At 38.8% G+C, this 18,228-nt stretch overlaps 2 protein-coding genes across 4 annotated transcripts in view; both read left to right on the top strand.

The window, feature by feature from the left end:
* The first annotated feature begins 1,534 nt into the window (after window positions 1-1,534).
* LOC117382589 (opsin-5-like) lies at window positions 1,535-12,573 on the top strand. Its single transcript, XM_033979802.2, has 6 exons — window positions 1,535-1,673; window positions 4,278-4,483; window positions 7,941-8,040; window positions 9,739-9,843; window positions 10,888-11,111; window positions 12,086-12,573. Exons 1-6 carry the CDS (start codon window positions 1,535-1,537, stop codon window positions 12,557-12,559), a joined length of 1,248 nt encoding a protein of 415 aa, XP_033835693.1. The 3' UTR covers window positions 12,560-12,573.
* Window positions 12,574-14,327: 1,754 nt separating this feature from the next.
* The window catches only part of vit (vitrin), a 33,193-nt gene continuing 29,292 nt past the window's right edge, over window positions 14,328-18,228 (top strand). For 2 of the 3 annotated variants that reach the window (XM_055227395.1, XM_055227394.1), the window contains exon 1: window positions 14,334-14,449. The gene's annotated coding sequence lies outside the window, so the exon portion shown is untranslated. Of the gene's footprint in view, window positions 14,450-18,228 lie in introns of all 3 variants that reach the window. The other variant, XM_033980230.2, reaches the window with a different exon arrangement.

Below are 18,228 nucleotides of genomic sequence, written 5' to 3'. Positions count from 1 at the left end.
ACTTTATTTATCCGAACTTCAATTGCAGGAAGAGCACCAGTGCAAGTAGGAACACAACACAATAACAGGGCATATTCATCAACACATGCAGTAATGATAATAGAGCAATCCACAGAGCAAGCACTGCCTCTGCACAGAGCAAACTCCGGTCACATCAGTCATTTAGTGAGATGCGCCTCTGCCTGTCATCCTCACATCACACAGCACAACCTGTGAAGGCCAGTGTGTTTGAAAAAGGCCAAAAAACTCAATGGAGACTTGTAACCTTAGTTCAACTTCATAATGCTGTTGACTGATTGTTATGTTTGCATTAATTGACATGTTATTAGTCATAGGTGGCAGATGATGAATGGGTATTTATTACAATGGGTAATGTGAGATTTTGCTGACAAGGTGTGGCTCCCATTGACTTCTATTCACACTAAAACCACACCAAAAACTCCAACAATGAAAGCATAGTAAAGTTACAAGATTGAGTTCCTTATTTCATTCCCCAAACTCTTTTTCATCAAGTTTACTTAGTTCAGTGATGCTACAAAAGCCTGACCTGCAGGCACCTCCTTTATCTCTCTCCCTACCTGCAAAACTCTCTCTCAAAGGCCAATACATCTGTACTATTATCCAACAACCCAAATCAAATGCATCCCCCAGCAAAGAAAATTAACTGTTTTCTATTGTTATACAACATATGTCTGTCTAAGGTCAAGTCCATGTAGTCCAATAGTCATGTCCATGTTATTTCATTTACCATTGCTAGCCATACCTGTTCTTTGGGGAATTCTATTAGTTCAAGGGCAACACTGAAAGGTCAATAGGTTATCACGACTATCCAAAAGTACAATGTTATTGGTATGGTTTGAGTTGAAAATTCAGTTTTCTCAGGTATATATTGTTTTATATTCATTCTTATGTATTGAATGTCTTTTTAAATATGTAAACATTGGAACAACAGTGAAAAATTTGTAGATAATGGTGCCCCAACGCCAGTTCCAGGCCAAACTATGCTTTTAATGTGTTATTGGGCAAGACACTTCACCTTGATTGTAAATGTGATGAGTGATTGATGGTGGAGTCAGCCCCATGGCAGTTGTAACAAAGAAATAAGTGAATAAATGTTGACCCACTGTAGCTCTTTTCAAGTTTGTAAAGGAAAAACATTATTATCACTATAGTACAATTTATGGAAAGGGAGTCATATATTTTTGGACCCCATGTTTGCCTGGATTATCTACTTGTGGACATAAATAGTCTTTTGATTTAATAATTAAATCATTAAAATACAATCCCTTTACCGGTAACTAGGAGCGCCCCTCAAAAACTTTACCTCCTAACAAGTTAAGCTACAGATTGGATTAACAAAGCAATCAATGGGACAGTAAGTGGTGGGGCATTAGTGGCCGTCGCTAAGCAGGATTTACTATGAACTGGCTCATCGTCCTCACTAGTTTTGCATAAGAGAGTCAACTGAAACTGAAAGAGAGTGGGACGGGGCAGAGAGGAGGATTCATGCCTTGGATTCAAAAAGTCACGGACGATGGAAATAACATTGAAAGGATTCCCCATAAAAGTAGCCAGTATTCCATGGAGGAACAACAACCTGAGCTCACTGCACTCCGAGCCCCCTCTGTCTGAGCAAGGAGAGACCATCATCGGAGTGTACCTGCTGATACTGGGTAAGTTTAGCACATTTGACAGTTTTTAATAGACTACGTTGTACCTAAGTCTTTGTACCTATTTATATTCCTATTGTATTTCTTGTTAATAATTGTACCATGCAGTATGTCGTCCCTTCTTTTGCTGTTGATGGTTTCATGTTTTGTACTCTGAAAGCAAGACAAATTCTCTTAGGATACACATGTTTCATTCATTTGTTCAGGGCTAAAATATATGGCACCACTGGGCAATAAAGTTAAACAAGCAGTACTGAAAGTCATCCTCAGAACTATTGCTATAAAATTCATTAACAAACGTTTGGCATAATGTCCCTGTTTCAAGAAGCAGGTTTAGTCTAAAGTCAGAGTTTGTGAACCTGGAAAAGAGCTTAACTCAGAGTTTTCAGTTTCACACAGAGAGTTAACCTAAAGCCTGAGTCAGTCACCATTGTAACTCACTTTGTGAAACTAACCTGATCCAGGGCAGGTTTTATTCCTCTAACCCTGAGTTTAACCACAGTCTGCTCCTGAAGTAGAGCTCTGATTGGACAGTTATTGCTCTTGAAGGAGAGCTCTGATTGGACAGTCACAGATGGACCAGGTGCAGATAATAAGGCTTGACAAAAGTTTAATGATTTCACTTGTATTCATTTCTACTTTACATATGAACTAAAGTGTGTTTATGCAATTTAATTAATATAGACTTAACATTTGATTTATCTAGGATACATTTAAAAACTTACCTGCACAGCTTTCAAAATATTTGATTAGATAATTGTTTCTATTTGTATCTTCATACTGAAACAGAATAAATTGATTAAACAATGTGCTCCTCCACATTTCTTTTATATTAAATCTGACTGATCTGTCCAAAGCATGTACCACAGTCACACGACGTCCTGTCCCTCTAAAATGAAAGCCTCTGCTTTAACGTTTCTATGGTGAAAACTCTTTTCTGAGATCCACTGATAAAGTCTTGTGTTTGCTAAACTCAGGATTTACTGTCTCTGAGTTCTCTAACTCTGCTCCAAACCTGTTTCATGAAATAGAAAACCCTGAGTTAATTCTTAAACCCAAGGTTTATTGAACCTCAATTTTTTTTGGACAATGCACAACAAGCCAATCTCAACAACTACTACTACTATACTTGGTTGATCCAGCTATTGCTGCTATTAGTGCTACTAAAACTACTACTACACATTTTTTCAGGATAGGACTGTAATAAAAAAAATACTATACTATTTATGCCCTTTGTGGTTGGACTAATAAAGTTGATTTATCTATAAAAATGTAGACATTGTTAATACGTTAACTTGAGTTCAGACAAGCAAATCACATCTGACTAATTAGATTAAAGGAGTTGAATGAATAAATGTTTCAACCCCTGTAAGTTTTTAGACTATGTCCATATATGGAGATAGACAGTTGATTATAGGAGCATTTTATCTATTTGAAATCTTTATTAAACACAGATTAAACACGGTTATGGATCAGTTTACCCATCTTTTACCCCTGCTGGGCCAGACATTGGTTATTTGCAGGTTGATCTGATGGAGTCTCATGTGAGTGAGGCCGAGATATAAAAAGACCAGGGATTTTCTAGACCTTTCTGTGCCACACTTATCTCACAGACTTTATTGTACTCTGTCTCAGCTTCTGGGCCCTGGCTTGCACGGAGATCTAAAGCAGTCTTATGTGGAGTCATAAAAAGGGTGCTCTGGCTTTATGGGCTTTATGGGGTCATAGGTCAGTGTTCACACAGTATCAAGCTTTCAAGGTACTGTGTGTTGCATGAGACTACTACTACAATTACTATGACAACAACAACAACAACAACAACTGCTGCTACTACTACTACTACTACTACTACTACTACTACTACTACTACTACTACAATTAAGGCTGCATGACATGAGGAAAATGTAATGTGTGTAAGACATGCTTTTTCTCTAGTAATGAAATAAAACATATACAGATCATTATTATACATTATTTTCATTGTAAGCTGCAATGTTGAATGTTGAACAAATCTATTGACTTCCTATTCAAACTACAATACTGTGCCGCTGGCCCCACCCTCTCATAATAGTATTCTACCATAGCAAGCAACTCAACCAATTTTTTTATGATTTCAAATTAGTACTGGATGAAATGCAGGACAATACAGGATTACTCAAATATGTATGAATCAGTAAATCTCTGGTGTAATTAACAACCTGCCATGTTTCTTTTTTTGTAATATGAATATTGCATCAACTAATAGCTGTAGTAGTAAAAGGGATGCTCTAACTGTGGGAAACTTTATGAGGTCAGAGGTCAATACTCCATGATACCTAACATTCCTACATCTCTGCACAGTGAACATTACCCAGCTCATAACCAGGACACCACTTTGTAATTACAACCTTCACATGTGTTATGACATTCATTTACCTCGGGTTAAGGTACATTTGACCTCTGCATTTGGCCCATCGTTGAATCCTGGGGCCGCCTGTCAGGAACAGTGGGCGCCACATCCCAATTTCATTACTAAGGAAAATAGTAGTATAGTTAGTATAGTAGCTGATTTACTATACTTTTGACAACCTTATACATGGCTTTATCTCCTCTTGAATCTGTGTACAGGATGGCTGTCATGGTTTGGGAACAGTTTGGTGATTTTCGTCCTGTACAGACAAAGAGCCTCACTGCAGCCAACAGACATGCTCACTCTGAACCTGGCCATCTCAGACGCTAGCATCTCCGTGTTTGGATACTCCAGAGGAATCTTCGAAATATTCAACATCTTTAAAGACAACAAATACCTCATCACGTGGATATGGACATGCCAGGTAAGGACATTTATAAGGCAAATGTAGTTTGTAGAAAAACCTAAACATTATCAACAAATTACAGTAGTGGGATTTGCACGGTGATTTGAAACTGAATTTTGAAATAACTTCTCAGCTGGAGGGTCTTCCACCTACTTGTCTCTTTGGAGATGTTATCACTTTGCAAGTTGTTCTACAGTTTGGCATGAAACTCTAAATCTACTGTATATAAAACTAAATCTTCATGAAACAAGCAAATGATGCCTCTAGATAAAGTTACAAGCCAGATCTGTGGAGAGGCAACCCCCACTCACAGTAAGAATGCATGTTTTTTCTAGGAAGTTTTGAGCAATAAAAAGTAATTTAATAAAAGCAAGATACAGTAGATTACAATATAATGAGCAGCTGTCAGACTCAACATAGTTCAGCTAAAACAACCAATATGTAAATACATTTGTTAGCTATAAAGACTGCAATTATTTTGACCCAAAACATAAGATTAAGTTCCATTGTGGTTACATTGCAGTGCATTTTCAACACCATTTTGAAATAGGACCAACAGTTTCATGAGGAAGAATGACTGCTTTGGTTTAATTAGTCTACTATAACAAAGAAAAACAACCACAAACATTTCTATTATCCAATTTCTCCCGCCATATGAGAACAAAAGCATTCAGTGAAGTATACTAACATACAGAGTAGTGGGCTGTTACGTGCATGTGAATGTGAGTGATTACATAGTGGTCATGTGGGCTTCAGGATCAGGTGTAATCAGATTAGCCCAGGGGGAAACTCCTCAAACACTTACAGGGAGTAAATATGGCACCAGGAAATGACAGGTCCAATTCAGTATATATCCATTGTGCTTTATTTATATATTATATTTAATCAAAATTTGGAAAAGTTCTTACTCTGAGTGGTCACATCTCTGCCTGTAGACCAATAGATAGGTATGTTTAATGCTGTATCATGGAATTTTACAGGCAAAGCAAGAACCATGAAAGCAAACAGGTGGCAGACACTTAAAAACTACTATTTCTTCTGTGTAATGTACATTTTTACAGTCTATTCAATTGTTTATTACTTATATACATGGGCTTTTTGCCAATGTTTTAAAGTCTTACATCACAGAATTGAAGAGTATTTTTGGAGTATCTGGAGTCTTAATTTCTTCCACTCACAATTTTCACTGTAAATATAACGATAATTTATGTTAGCCCTCTTCCTGGATATTTTTCCTTCTTCTTGCCAGATAACAGTGGAAACTCCTATATCCCCAGTGCAGCCTCCCTATTGAGTTATACCCAAACACTTTAATAGTCTCTTGGGTAACATCCTGTAAAACTGACTGAGATTTGCTGTAAATGGACTTCTCTTTTGGCTTGGATCCTTGCGGAACCCCATCTTTCAACCATTTGACGTGAGGTGTTCAGGTGCTGAAGAAATATTAGGAGAGCGGTACGCCCTTCTCCCCTGGGACACTGGGCTCTGGCTGGGAGGGCCATAGGTAAACACAGGGAGGGCAGAAATCTACAGTAGAGGAAGAAGGAGTGAAGTGCGAGTAATTATATGGCACGTGCTCAGACAGGAACTTTTGTGTTTTGAATTTTGAATGACAATATTTTATGTGCTACTGGAGAAGGCAAAATGACAAGATAAAATCTAATCTCAGTGTTTTTTCCCCCTATCTCGCAATGACAAAGATTGTGTGTCAGGATTAGACCCAAACCCACATTGCTCTAGTTATGAAGTAAATGCCTTATCTCTGTAACCACAAAACCCTTTTAAATGAACGGGAAGTATCTCTCTTTTTCTTTTATTTATTTATTTTTTATGTTGAAAGGTTGATCTATTATGTCATTTTCTTCCACGTATTTTTATTTACTTTGGATACAAGTGATCCTACTGAAAGATTATTTTATTATTATTAGTAAAAAGTATTCAGGTAGAAAAACAAAGACATGCTTGCATCACAAGTAGAATAAATAAATAGAGAACCAAATAAATAAACAAATAGGCCACCAAATAAAATAACTAAAACCATTAAAATCTAATTAACTCAACCAAAAACATATCAGCTCATAGTGACTTACTGAATTATCCAGACAGACAGAGGCATAGTAATCTCCAGGAAGCGTGCTTGCCTGTAAAAACGTGATGAGTGACAGTAATAGGATTAGCGGTTAGCTGGTTCAGGACTGTTAGCATTATAGACCTGAACTGATCCCTGGAGTCACCTGGAAGTACCACAGCGGGGGGATCACCCAGCGGGAGAGCCCATTAGCCCATTGAGAAGAGAAGCGTTTAAGACATAATTATCTGTCATATCCAAACAAAAGACTGCATGTATTTCAGTATAGTTTAACTGAGGTAAAGGGGAGGATTATATGGATGCGATCTGACTTGCGTTATGGAAATTTCACGCAAGGTTCTCTGAATCTTTGTATTGTTTTTGCTGGCAGCAGAGATTAATGCCATATCAGCATCTATCAAGTTATTACATGTCCTAGAATTCATACCATTCAGCAAATACCAACACCACTGTGCCTGCACCTTCACTAAGCCCTACAAATAAAGTTACACGAATGCACGTGTTTGTTTGTTTGTCCACTGATCCGAAGGTTGACAGTTCAAATCCCACTCTTGACATCATTGTTTAAGCGGTCAGATCCATTGACCCACAGTAGTGCGATTCTAGCTCCCACAGGTGAATGCTGTTGTTGTGTCCTTGGGCAAAACACTTAACCCACCTCGCCCCCAGTGTCTGTGTACACTGGTGTATGAATGCGTGTGTGAATGGGTGAGTGGGTCCTTGATGTAAAGAGCTTTGAGTGACTTGAAGTTGGAAAAGCACTATTTATGTGATAGCAATTCATTCGGATTTTAAGATGATTTATCCAAAATACTTGGGTATAATGGGGGTATAATCAGTGAATTTGGAACAGTTTCTGTGGTAGTTGTGGTGAGGTTCAAAATTGCAGGACCACTCCATTCAACAGGAAGAATTCTGGCCTTGTAGATACCAGAGACAGCCAGAACTGTAGTGTGTACCCTTAATCAAGTTTATGTGGCAATATCCCAGATGTTAATCAAAGAAATCGTTTATAGAGTGCAAGTGGTTTAAATGTTCACATAAATAACACCAAATGAATAGTGACAACACTTCACATTGTTTAGGGTACAGGTTGTATATTTTGGCTTGAAATACCCATTCCTAACCTACAGTAGAAACGTAATAAGATCTGTACAATCAGCCCAAACGCATCTGAGGGTCACACAGCCTTGAGCTAAAGGAAATATTTACTGTCTGCTTCTCGTCTGCCACTCACTCACTCACGAGGAAAGCTCTTGTCTGGTCCCACTTTGATCTGATGACGCCAAAAACAAAACAAACCCAAATGTCTAAAAGTCGTTAGCCACCATAGATCTGTCCCTGAGGCGTTCATAACATCTCACTTTTCTCTTTAACTTCTTCCAGGTCGATGGTTTCTTTACACTGCTGTTTGGCCTTGCTAGCATCAACACTTTGACAGTTATCAGCATTACGAGATATATAAAAGGATGCCATGCAAACAAAGGTAAGGAAGAGGGAAGTATTTCTCAATCAAACTGCAGTCAAGGTGTTTACTGTATTTAAGGTGCACTGTGTAATTTTTCTGGTGGAGAGTCTGCCACGTGCTCGGCTGCATGGAGATTCTTTTGCTTTGCCAAGAGAGTTCTGCAGTATGGCATTAAACGCATCGTAAACATGCAGGAAAAAAGCAGGTGACCTCACAAATCAAAATTACAGGTCAGATCTGTGGAGAGGCAAGCCTGCTCACAGTGGGAATGCACTTTAAATTCTCAACATTGATCTAGCCATATGATTATGACCACTGGCCTAATAACACAATCTCATGTACTTTCAACTGTGATGTACCAAGTATTCTAACACCTTTCCATTAGAGCTGGCATTAATGTCTTAACAATGTATATTCTTTCTTCTGCTAGGCCACTCAGCTTAACAGTTTATATGAAATACTAGGCTTTTTCTCTGGATCTAGACTAAACCAGGTCTACAATAACACTAAACGCAGATTAAATACTAAATACTTTACAAGTTACACATTATTTCAGTTTATCCCTACATTTAACTTCCTCTTGCTGAGTAAAATATTTCTTCTTTCTAAGTCTCTGTTGATAATCATCTTTTTTCACTTTTGTGGCTATAATGCTATGGCTGATTTGTTTATCTTGTTTTCCAATGCTAATCAAGCCGTATTACTACTCCCAGCTGTCAAAATAACTACCTTTTGTTGGTAGCAATTTTGTTTACATTCACAGGGTATACCATTAGCACACACTGAGGAGGCATTATCTATTTTGGGCTGTACTTAAAGTGAAAGAATGTTTTAATTACATGGAAATCAAGAGAGACGTGTGTTGTCACTAGACTTTTTACAATGTTTGTGGTTGCCCATAAAACTAAGGCTGTATAAACCATTTTAAAGAGAGAGGTTAATCTGTCTACATCAGTGGGACATGTGCTCTCACTGTCGTCAGATGCAAATTCAGTTTAGATTGAGATTTAATTTCACATCAACTTTATTGGTTAATTTAGAGCGATTATGTTCTGAAGGGTTAGCTGTGGGGTAGTGGGATTAGCAATGGCATATATGTTGAGAAATTAAATTCATGTGCATGCAAATATGTTTATCTACAACCTTAAAACCAGAACTTACCAGCAAAAATAACCATTACCAACTGTACAGGTCAAATATCACCATGTCTACTGTAATTTCACACCAAAACACACGATGAAAAGAGCTCCACATTTCAATATATCGACTCTAGATGTTTGTGGGAAATGTTCTTTCCTTTTATCAACAACAATCTATTGAATCTCAGCTGTTTGCTTTCATTGTTCAAAAATATCACACTGGCATTCATTACTGTGCAGGAATTTGACTTGCCTCTCACTTTTCCTTCCCTATATTTGCCAAACTCATAATGACCTTTACACAAATGGACACAATCAGACAAGTGTTCCACAACTGATAAATATTGTAATGTCTCTCTCTCTCTCTTTCTCTCTCTACCCCCTCTCTCTTTCTCTCCCTCCCTCCCTCTATATATACCTTTCTCTAACTCTGTCTTTCTCTCTCTACCCTCTTTCTTCCCCCTCTTTCTCTCACTCTGCCTTTCTTTCACTCTGTCGTTCTCTCTACCCCCTCTCTGTTTGCCTCCCTCTCTATCTCCCTTTTCCTGCCCCTCTCTGTCTCTTTCCTCTTTTTCAGCTCAGTGCATCAGTATGAGCACCATCGCCGTATCTCTCGTCTGTATTTGGACCGGGGCAGCGTTTTGGTCTGCTGCTCCTCTGGTGGGATGGGGCAGCTACACAGGTTTGTAGGACATTGCAACTAGTCAGAGCAATACAACTGCTCAAGGGGCTATTGTGATACCCCAATGGTATGAAATATTTTATGCCAAGGTCCTTAAAGGTCCATAAAAAAGGTGGCACGGATTCCAATGCCTCGATTTGAGTGGAAATTGCCCATAGACTGTATATATGAATGGACATAGCTAACCTGCTAACTGCTATGTTCCAAATAAAAAGTGAGCATGGGTGCATTTCTGGCTCCATCAACCCTGACTCCAATTGACTTTCTATTGAAAAACTGTTGCCCCTCTCTCTATAACTGCTGCTGTCAGGCTTGCCCTTTTAATCTTAAAATGTTTATATTAACCAGCTGTACCTGATCTTGGTATTTTTATTTAGCCATTTTGCCCATAAGTCAAGACATGAACATTAATAACAGAAAATCATGTGCTTTCTTTCCCTGAGGTGGCTCACGCTAGCGTTAGGTTTGATTGACAGTGTTGCTAAGCTTCTGCTCCCTGCTAAATCAAAGGTGTGGATGGGAAGTGCAATACCTTCAACAGCCTCGCTCAGGGTTTTTGGTTGCTATAAAACTTGCGGTCAGAATTCCAAGTATCGAACTCAGCTCCATATTTACCCGTATAACTGTTATCCTCGATGAGCTTTATTTGACTGAAGTTGAACACTATGGATGATGTCACACTCCCTTAGTCCACTTCTTTATACAGTCTATGAAACTGACCAAGTTGCAATTACACGGGCCACACTATCGGCACAAATCGATAACTATACTGGGCAAATGATCATTATTATGTTACCATTATTGCTGAAAAAAACTAAATATAGTCTAAACATTGACAAAATTCAATTGTCTATCATTATTGCAGTATCAAAATCAGTATAGAGTATTAAGCCTTTCCCCTAGCATCAAAACTGACTTGAATTTTTGTATGACAACAACACTTGTAGGGACTAGTACTTAGACCTTGAGTGTGATATCATAACATCTTCAAGATAATGTGCCAACCTGTGCAAAAGCTTAACTTGTTTAATCTTGTTCCTTCAGATCGAGGCTATGGCACATGTGAAGTGGACTGGTCCAAAGCTAACTACTCCACCATTCACAAATCCTACATCATATCGACTCTGATCTTCTGCTTCTTCATCCCGGTGGTTATCATGCTCTCCTCCTACGTCTCCATCATCAACACCGTCAAAAGCACCAACGCCATGTCCGCAGATGGCCTCCTCACCATGCGACAGAGGAAGGTGGAGAGAGACGTCACCCGGGTAAGTGTCGAGGGGATGAGGAAGGAAAGATTGGAAAGTCAATCCCAAAATCTCAAACAGCGATGGAGTATAGTTTTCAACGTTTTGTACTTCAAAGTTCCTAAACAGCATACTTTTACTTTTACATAATACTTTCAAGTTGTAATACTCTTACTCTAAAATGTGACTATTCTTGCTAGTTTTGAATAACAGTAATAATAATAATAATAATAATAATAATAATAATAATAATAATAATAATAATAATAATATAATAATAATAATAATAATAAAGATACATATATTTTTTGATTGACATTTGAGTATTAAATGGTGATAAAGCAAACACGCCTATACATGACTAAATTATTGATATCTTTATTCATTTATTATACTAATAATTTTTGGTATTTCTACTTTACTTTAGTAAAATTTAAAGTGGACACTTGACACTTTTACTTCACTAAATTTAAAAGCAGGTATCTGTACTTTCTACTCCATTACATTTTTGAACTGGACTGAAAAGTAATTTTTTTTTTTTATTATTGTTTGAGACCTGCTAAAAACAAATACACAAATAAAAACAGCGAGAATAAAAAGATCGATTCACTTGTTTCTGTTGAACAAAACTCAGCACAAATCTTTATTAAAATCACTACATTTGAAGCTTTATTAGATCTCAAAATCTGCGTGAAATACTTTTTAAACAGGTACTTTAATACTTTTACTTTACATCTGATAATTTTACTTTTACTTGAGTATTTTTTTGCTCTGGTATCCGTACTTTTACACAAAATGGAATACTTCTTCCACCACTGACTGTTTTCATCAATGCCATTTCTGTGTCCCAAAACACTTACTTAACCTCTCCCACCTTCCCCTGATTGCAAATGTAAGATGAGACACAGTTTACTACTTGACTTTAAAAGTGGCCTCACAGCTGTAAATTTCCACTACTCGTGACAATTACTCCCTCATGCTCTCTCCTTTTGCAGATTTCCATTGTAATCTGCACTGCTTTCATCATGGCCTGGTCCCCATATGCTGTGGTATCTATGTGGTCCGCCTGGGGTTTCCAAGTGCCGAACACCACCAGCATCATCACTCGAATGTTCGCTAAATCTGCCAGTTTCTACAACCCACTTATCTACTTTGGCATGAGCTCCAAATTTCGGAAAGACGTCTCTGTCCTCATCCCGTGCGCCCGAGATCGCAAAGATGTGGTCCGCCTGAAAAAGTTTAAGAACATCAAAGCCAAAGGTGAAGCCCCACCTGCTCCACAGCCCGTGTCACTTCCTGTCCGGGCGAAAAAGCAGGAAGTAAGATTTGTGACGGAGGAGAAGTGTAAAAATGACAGTGATTCGGGAGTGAACAGCCCCCCCGAGACACCCCCATCGGGACCTCAGGACATCAATGTGAATGTCCCGTACCATATTGAGACATCAGAGTACGAGTGTGACCGGCTCTGAGTCTTCTCTCCTACTCTCCTGAAAATATACTTGAATTTAAGATAAGATTAACAGTATTTTTGTATATTTTGGTCTTTTCTGCGTTAATAAATTATGTAAAGTGTGTAATTACTGAATAAATTGTGTTTGTTAAGAATTACACTTTTTTTTATATATATATATATATTATACTGTTTTGTAGGTTATAAAAGCTTGAACATTTTACTTTTTGAGTATCATTTGTCCTTATAATTAAGCCATATATTGGGCATTTATAGGCCGTTTATGGAGCTATAAGTGAAAGTGGGAGGATCACTCTCAGTAAAGCAGTGATTAGGCAGATGCTGCTCCGACCACTGACCAATAAAAGGTCATTTAAATAGAGATGCCTAGGTTCAGAGGACAGGACACAGAGACAGCCACATCTAAAGAGTGTCTGGTAACACATGTTGTGATAAACTAATTCATTAATATTAAAAGGCAACCTCTGCACTAAATGTATAATGTGTTTTATCAAGCAGTAAGGATTAACTAATTGACATATCTTTTTTTGTTTTTGTTTTTTTCTTATCATCATTCAAAAATACACAGACGACAGTGAATTAATTCATGAGTCCCATGTTTCCCTTCTGTTGTCTGTGTGTCACCCTGGCCTCCCCAAACACTGTTATAGCCTATTATTGCCAGCTGCTGCTGACACGATACAGCCACTCAAACTGATTTAAAAAGTGGAAGAAGATTAATGGGTATCCCTTGACAGACAGTTGCAGCCAATAGAGTGTTTGAGGATGCTAGTTAATCTGGTTCATCTGGAAGCACTGAAGTCTCCTCTTTTCATCCTCTGGCCTGTTCATACCAGCACCTTCCCTGTTACCACACTCCACATGGGATGCAATAATCTGACTTCAGAAATACCATGTTGCAAAGCAGTGCAGGGACTGAGGAGAAGATTCTAATCCACAAATACTTGTTTTACAATCTTGACAATGTGACCAAAATACATTTACACTGAACTCAAATAACATGGGGAAAGCATATAGAGAATAGCAAAGCAGCTAAATGGGATGTGCTAATAGGAAAAACTAAACAAGATTACCATGTTGCCACACACTGAGTTTAAAGTGTGTATTTACCTATGCAAATGAACTGCAACACAACAATACAATAAAACATTTGACTTTCCAAACAGATCTGAAAAAAGAAAATAAATAGCAATGTGAGTGTATTTAAGCTGTAATGGAAACCGATATTTTTGCTTTGTTGCGTGCTCTAAACAAACATTTAAAGGTGCTGTGTGGAACTTTTCTGGCAGGGGTGCCCTCTCTGCTCGTTGCTATTGAGATTTAATTGCTTTGTCTGGAATGTTTGACAGTAAAGCATTAAATGTGTTTATTTCTATGGAAACAAGCAAGTGCCACCAGGCCTGGCAAAGAGGCAGCCCAGCACATAGTAAAAATGCATGTTTGTCAAGCAAGATGAATAAATGTAATGCTACCTCCACGAAAACAATCAGGTGGCTAACAGAAAGTTACATAGTGCAGCTTTAAACGATGAATTACCCTGAATTTTAATTTGAGCCAAAATATGATATCCTATGCAAAAGAAAATGACTCTTTTTCAGGTCAGTTCAAATCAATGCAACAGTGAACAGTAGGATGCTTCCATAGCTGTGCATATGTCCTCCTGCATCCTCTCCACATCGCTCCCAAAACCTCAAGTGGGACGGGCGAAAGACGAAAGGGGGGAGAAGCTCTGGCCCCGTCTCGCGCTCCTTCACTTTTAATGAGCGCTACGGCCGAGGCAAGTCCAGGTGGAGCAGTGCACAGACCAGACGCGCTGCACTCGTGTCATCAGGGGACATACATGCGCTGGATTTTACTTTGAACATCTAAAGGATTACGCTGTGTTCAGGTGAGTCATTAGGACCTTTATTTATATAGCCTATCATTAAAAAAAGGAAAAAGTGCCGTTGCGTGCCTTCAGGTGATATTTTTAACTAATCGCTCTCTAATGTTGTGTAGAGATACTTTATTTTGCAATTTTAATCAGAAAAAGATTGAGTTTTAGCGGTCTATCTTTAAACTATTTAAACGTCTCAGATTTCAGCGCAAACTGAGAGGGGGCATTGTGCCAAAGTGCTGCCAATTTATGGTTTGGTTTTGCACTGTTTATTTTCCAAAACTAAAACTGAAAAGCCCTTTATTCTCTAAGGTTCCCTCTCCCATTCATGCAAGTGGCTGCGCAGGCTCTCTTCTGATTATAACCAAGCGTGGAGCTATATTTCTTTCATAAGTGTCTTATTTTCCCAATTACGCATGAACTGCCTCGCTGAAAGCAGCACATTTTTTAACCAGTAGATAATCGTTTGTACTTAAAATCTGACCTTCCCCCCGTAGAGGCTAGTCTTTCTTGCGTGATTATGTTTTGAAGGCTTATTAAGCGCAGGTGGTCTCTCCATATACAAAATGTCCAGCAGCAGCAGCAACAGGCTCTGGCTTGCAGCGTAACCTGTGCCAAGTATTAAAGTAATTCAGTCTGGAAAAAACAAAAAATTGGCCTAGAAACACCCCAAAAGGCTACAGAGATGACCTTGCAGAGACATGTTAGTTTTCCTGTGCGTCTGATCTGTGCTGGTTGCTCTCTGGCTTGTTGCTACAGCACTTGGCGCATCTAGCCTCGCTTACAGTGCGGTTCTGACACTTGTGAAAGCTGGAGTTTAACACGTCTTGGCACTGGGTGTGTGTGCGTAATATACCATTCACGCAGCAGCACTGTAAAACAAACTGCTCTCACTGCTTCTCATGCCCTCAATGAGCTAGTTAACAGAGTTGACTTCATTTTGGCCTTTGTTGTTTTGTATTAAATAGGCTACTCTTGGACCGAAGTTGAATTGCAAATAAAGTTTAATTAGCATTTTAACATTTGATGGCTTTTGAAGGTTTTTCTTTCACCTACAGTCAGAATAAGATCCAAGACTTAGAGCATTTAAGTTTATTGTGGAGTGGAGAGAAATAGGGCATTTGGCATAACTGGGATTGGTGACTTTTCCGAGGAGCATACTACTTATTTTAACTTGTCCTTTAGTTATGGCTGCATAACCAGACTTAAACCAATGATTTCAGTTATATACCCCTCTATTCCTTTGAGGTTGTGCTTGGTGCAGGTGTGTGTGGTCTGGTTCCATTGTGATTCATCCTTTGAAATGGCTCTGAGCATCCTGTTTGCATTACAACTGCTGTGTAGCGACAGGTGTGATGTTGTTACCTGTGTTATCAAATCTCTTCTGATGCATTCAAAACCACAGTGAGAAGGGAGGGAGGGAGAAGGTGTTTGGGAATATCACCCGCTGCCATGTGATATTAAGAAGAACATGTGGCCTCTTGGGTGGCCTGTTACCCAACTGTGCCAGTAGATGCTGGAGTCATGTACAGTTGTGTTCTGAAATTGCTTATTCAGTATATTTATTACCCTTTCTTATATGTTTGTTCATCACAAATATATCAGACATTTGCATTGAAATTTTGTGATTCTGATTGTTTCTCACTCCTCCCTCTGCTGTTTGTAAATGAGCATATTTCCTTTGGGACCAAACTGCCCTTAGTTTAGTTTGTTATGCTACTGGCCAGTCCAGCATTGTTGTTTGATTTAAAGATTGTTGCAAAGAGGAAAAGACAGGTAGGGCTGAAGAGGCTGAAGTTTTCTTTGCTTCAGGACCAAAATTATTAGAATTGAATTGAATTATTAAAGTCGTTAACACTCATACTTCACAGTCACAAAGTTCCCTCCATGTCGGGGTGATTTTCCTCCATTAACCCAAAATATGCACACTGGGCAATCCTCCTCTGAAGGTAGCCCTGACCAAACAGCTCCAGATCTGGAGATGGGTCCCTGACTGCTGTACGGCAGTAGCTCACTGCTCCTGACAGGTTGCCCCAGTGGAATTGGTTGAAGGATGGGTCAAATAGAAAGAATAAATTTCCCTCACAAGAGATTAATAAAGTATTCCTTAACCTTAATGTTATATACTGCATGTACTAAGGACAGCATATGGTCGAAAGATGCCGAGGTCGGAACTGCCAGATGAGATTTATGGATGAATTGGTATGGGAGAATGCAGTAGACAAAGTTAGATGGCTGTTGCTTTGGCAACCCTGGAAAGTTAATTAAAAGTCAAGAGCATAATTGGTTAATTACGTTTCAAAATTGTGGCTCACTACTCCCCCTGCTGTTTATATTTGGACTGCCCTTGTTTGGCGTTCATTTCTTTATGTCAGGAGTATTGTATCCTAGTTGTAGTTTGCGTAGCTCTGGGTTGTTTTGGTGTGTGTTAATCCATATTGTAGAGAATGTGATCCTGTAATGAGCTACTGTTTAATACCTACAACTATGTGACCCGTCTGAGAGGCTGAGAGTTTGCACAAAGTGGCCACTTTGCCCTTTTGCAAAGAACAGTGATTCTGAAACTTTTTACAAACTAAGTACTAACCTTAGCTTTTAATGTAATGCTTTTTTGAAATTATAGTTAGAATAACCATGTACTAAAACAGTGCAAAACATATGAATAGAGGAAATCATTTATATACAGAAGACCAAAACTAGAATTAAGTTTTCCTTTATCGGTAGTAAACCATTACATCATTACGCAGTTCAGTCTGGAGGAGAAATTAATGGATTGAGGTAAATGAATGAGTTAGGAAGATAATAACATTACTTTGGCGCTTAAACATGATGATGAGTGGTACATTGGAGGTGCAGAGCCAGATATGAGATAGGACTCTTCCCCCAGGGTAGACACTGGTGGTGGTTAAAGTAAAAAGGCTTGAAAATGACAAATGAATCCTGTGCAAAGGTGGTACGGGGCAGAAGAGGGCTGCATGAGCTGAACAGCTGACCAGAGGAGTGAGAGCTGACAGGCTGATGCTGACCAGGAGCACAACCAATACTGCTTGATAATAATCTAAATAAATCAACGGGACAACCCAGGACTAAACCAGGACTAACCACGCCAAAATGTAAACCGGTGAAAAAATCTTCAGTGAAAAAAGGTAGTCACTATACTTTTGCTTACACTGCACTATGGGCCAACCTAAAATGCATGTTTTGATGACTGGGGAAACTGGAGTATCTAGAGGGCTCCAACACAGGAAGAATATTCAGACTCCACCAGGAAAAGGTTTATCACCAGAAATAGGAATGCTTCAAGCAATTGTGTCTTGAATGCCAGAGAATAAAGACTGCTCAAACATGCAAGAATCAATCTAAAAATGCATAATGCCTCCTGTTAAAAAAAACAGCCTTTGCCGCATCTTTTATCACTTTCTGCAGCTGTACTTGTTTGTTTTCCATAGCAAACTGTTTGCATTTTCACGGTCTTTTTACTCTCTGGGCCCCTTACAGTTCAAACTCATTATTCTCCATACCACCCTATGCTCTGAAACCTTGACTTTTCCTAATAGGGAGCAGCACACATATATACATACTCCCTATAGCCCTGTGATTTATTACATCTAACTGGACAGTGTGTAAATAGCCTGGCATGCCATTACATTCTTCAAAGCCATCAGCGCATTAGATAAGGTAGGCCACATTTTGTCCCATTTGTTTGCGCTCGGTTCACCATAGTTGAATGTGTGGCTGAAGTCTCCAAGGATCTATTATGCACTGTACAGGAAACTCCCAGATGTGTTTGT

Source organism: Periophthalmus magnuspinnatus, chromosome 15 (genome assembly GCF_009829125.3).
Source record: "Periophthalmus magnuspinnatus isolate fPerMag1 chromosome 15, fPerMag1.2.pri, whole genome shotgun sequence".
In the NCBI taxonomy this organism is placed as follows: Eukaryota; Metazoa; Chordata; class Actinopteri; order Gobiiformes; family Gobiidae; genus Periophthalmus; species Periophthalmus magnuspinnatus.
This window is presented reverse-complemented; position numbering and strand designations above follow the sequence as displayed.

Excerpts from the sequence above, each read along its gene's own strand:
- LOC117382589 (XM_033979802.2), top strand. The coding sequence starts at position 1,535 with ATGGAAATAACATTGAAAGGATTCCCCATAAAAGTAGCCAGTATTCCA. Across the intron at positions 1,674-4,277 it reads AGTGTACCTGCTGATACTGG|GATGGCTGTCATGGTTTGGG; the intron begins GTAAGTTTAGCA and ends ATCTGTGTACAG. Across the intron at positions 11,112-12,085 it reads TGGAGAGAGACGTCACCCGG|ATTTCCATTGTAATCTGCAC; the intron begins GTAAGTGTCGAG and ends CTCCTTTTGCAG.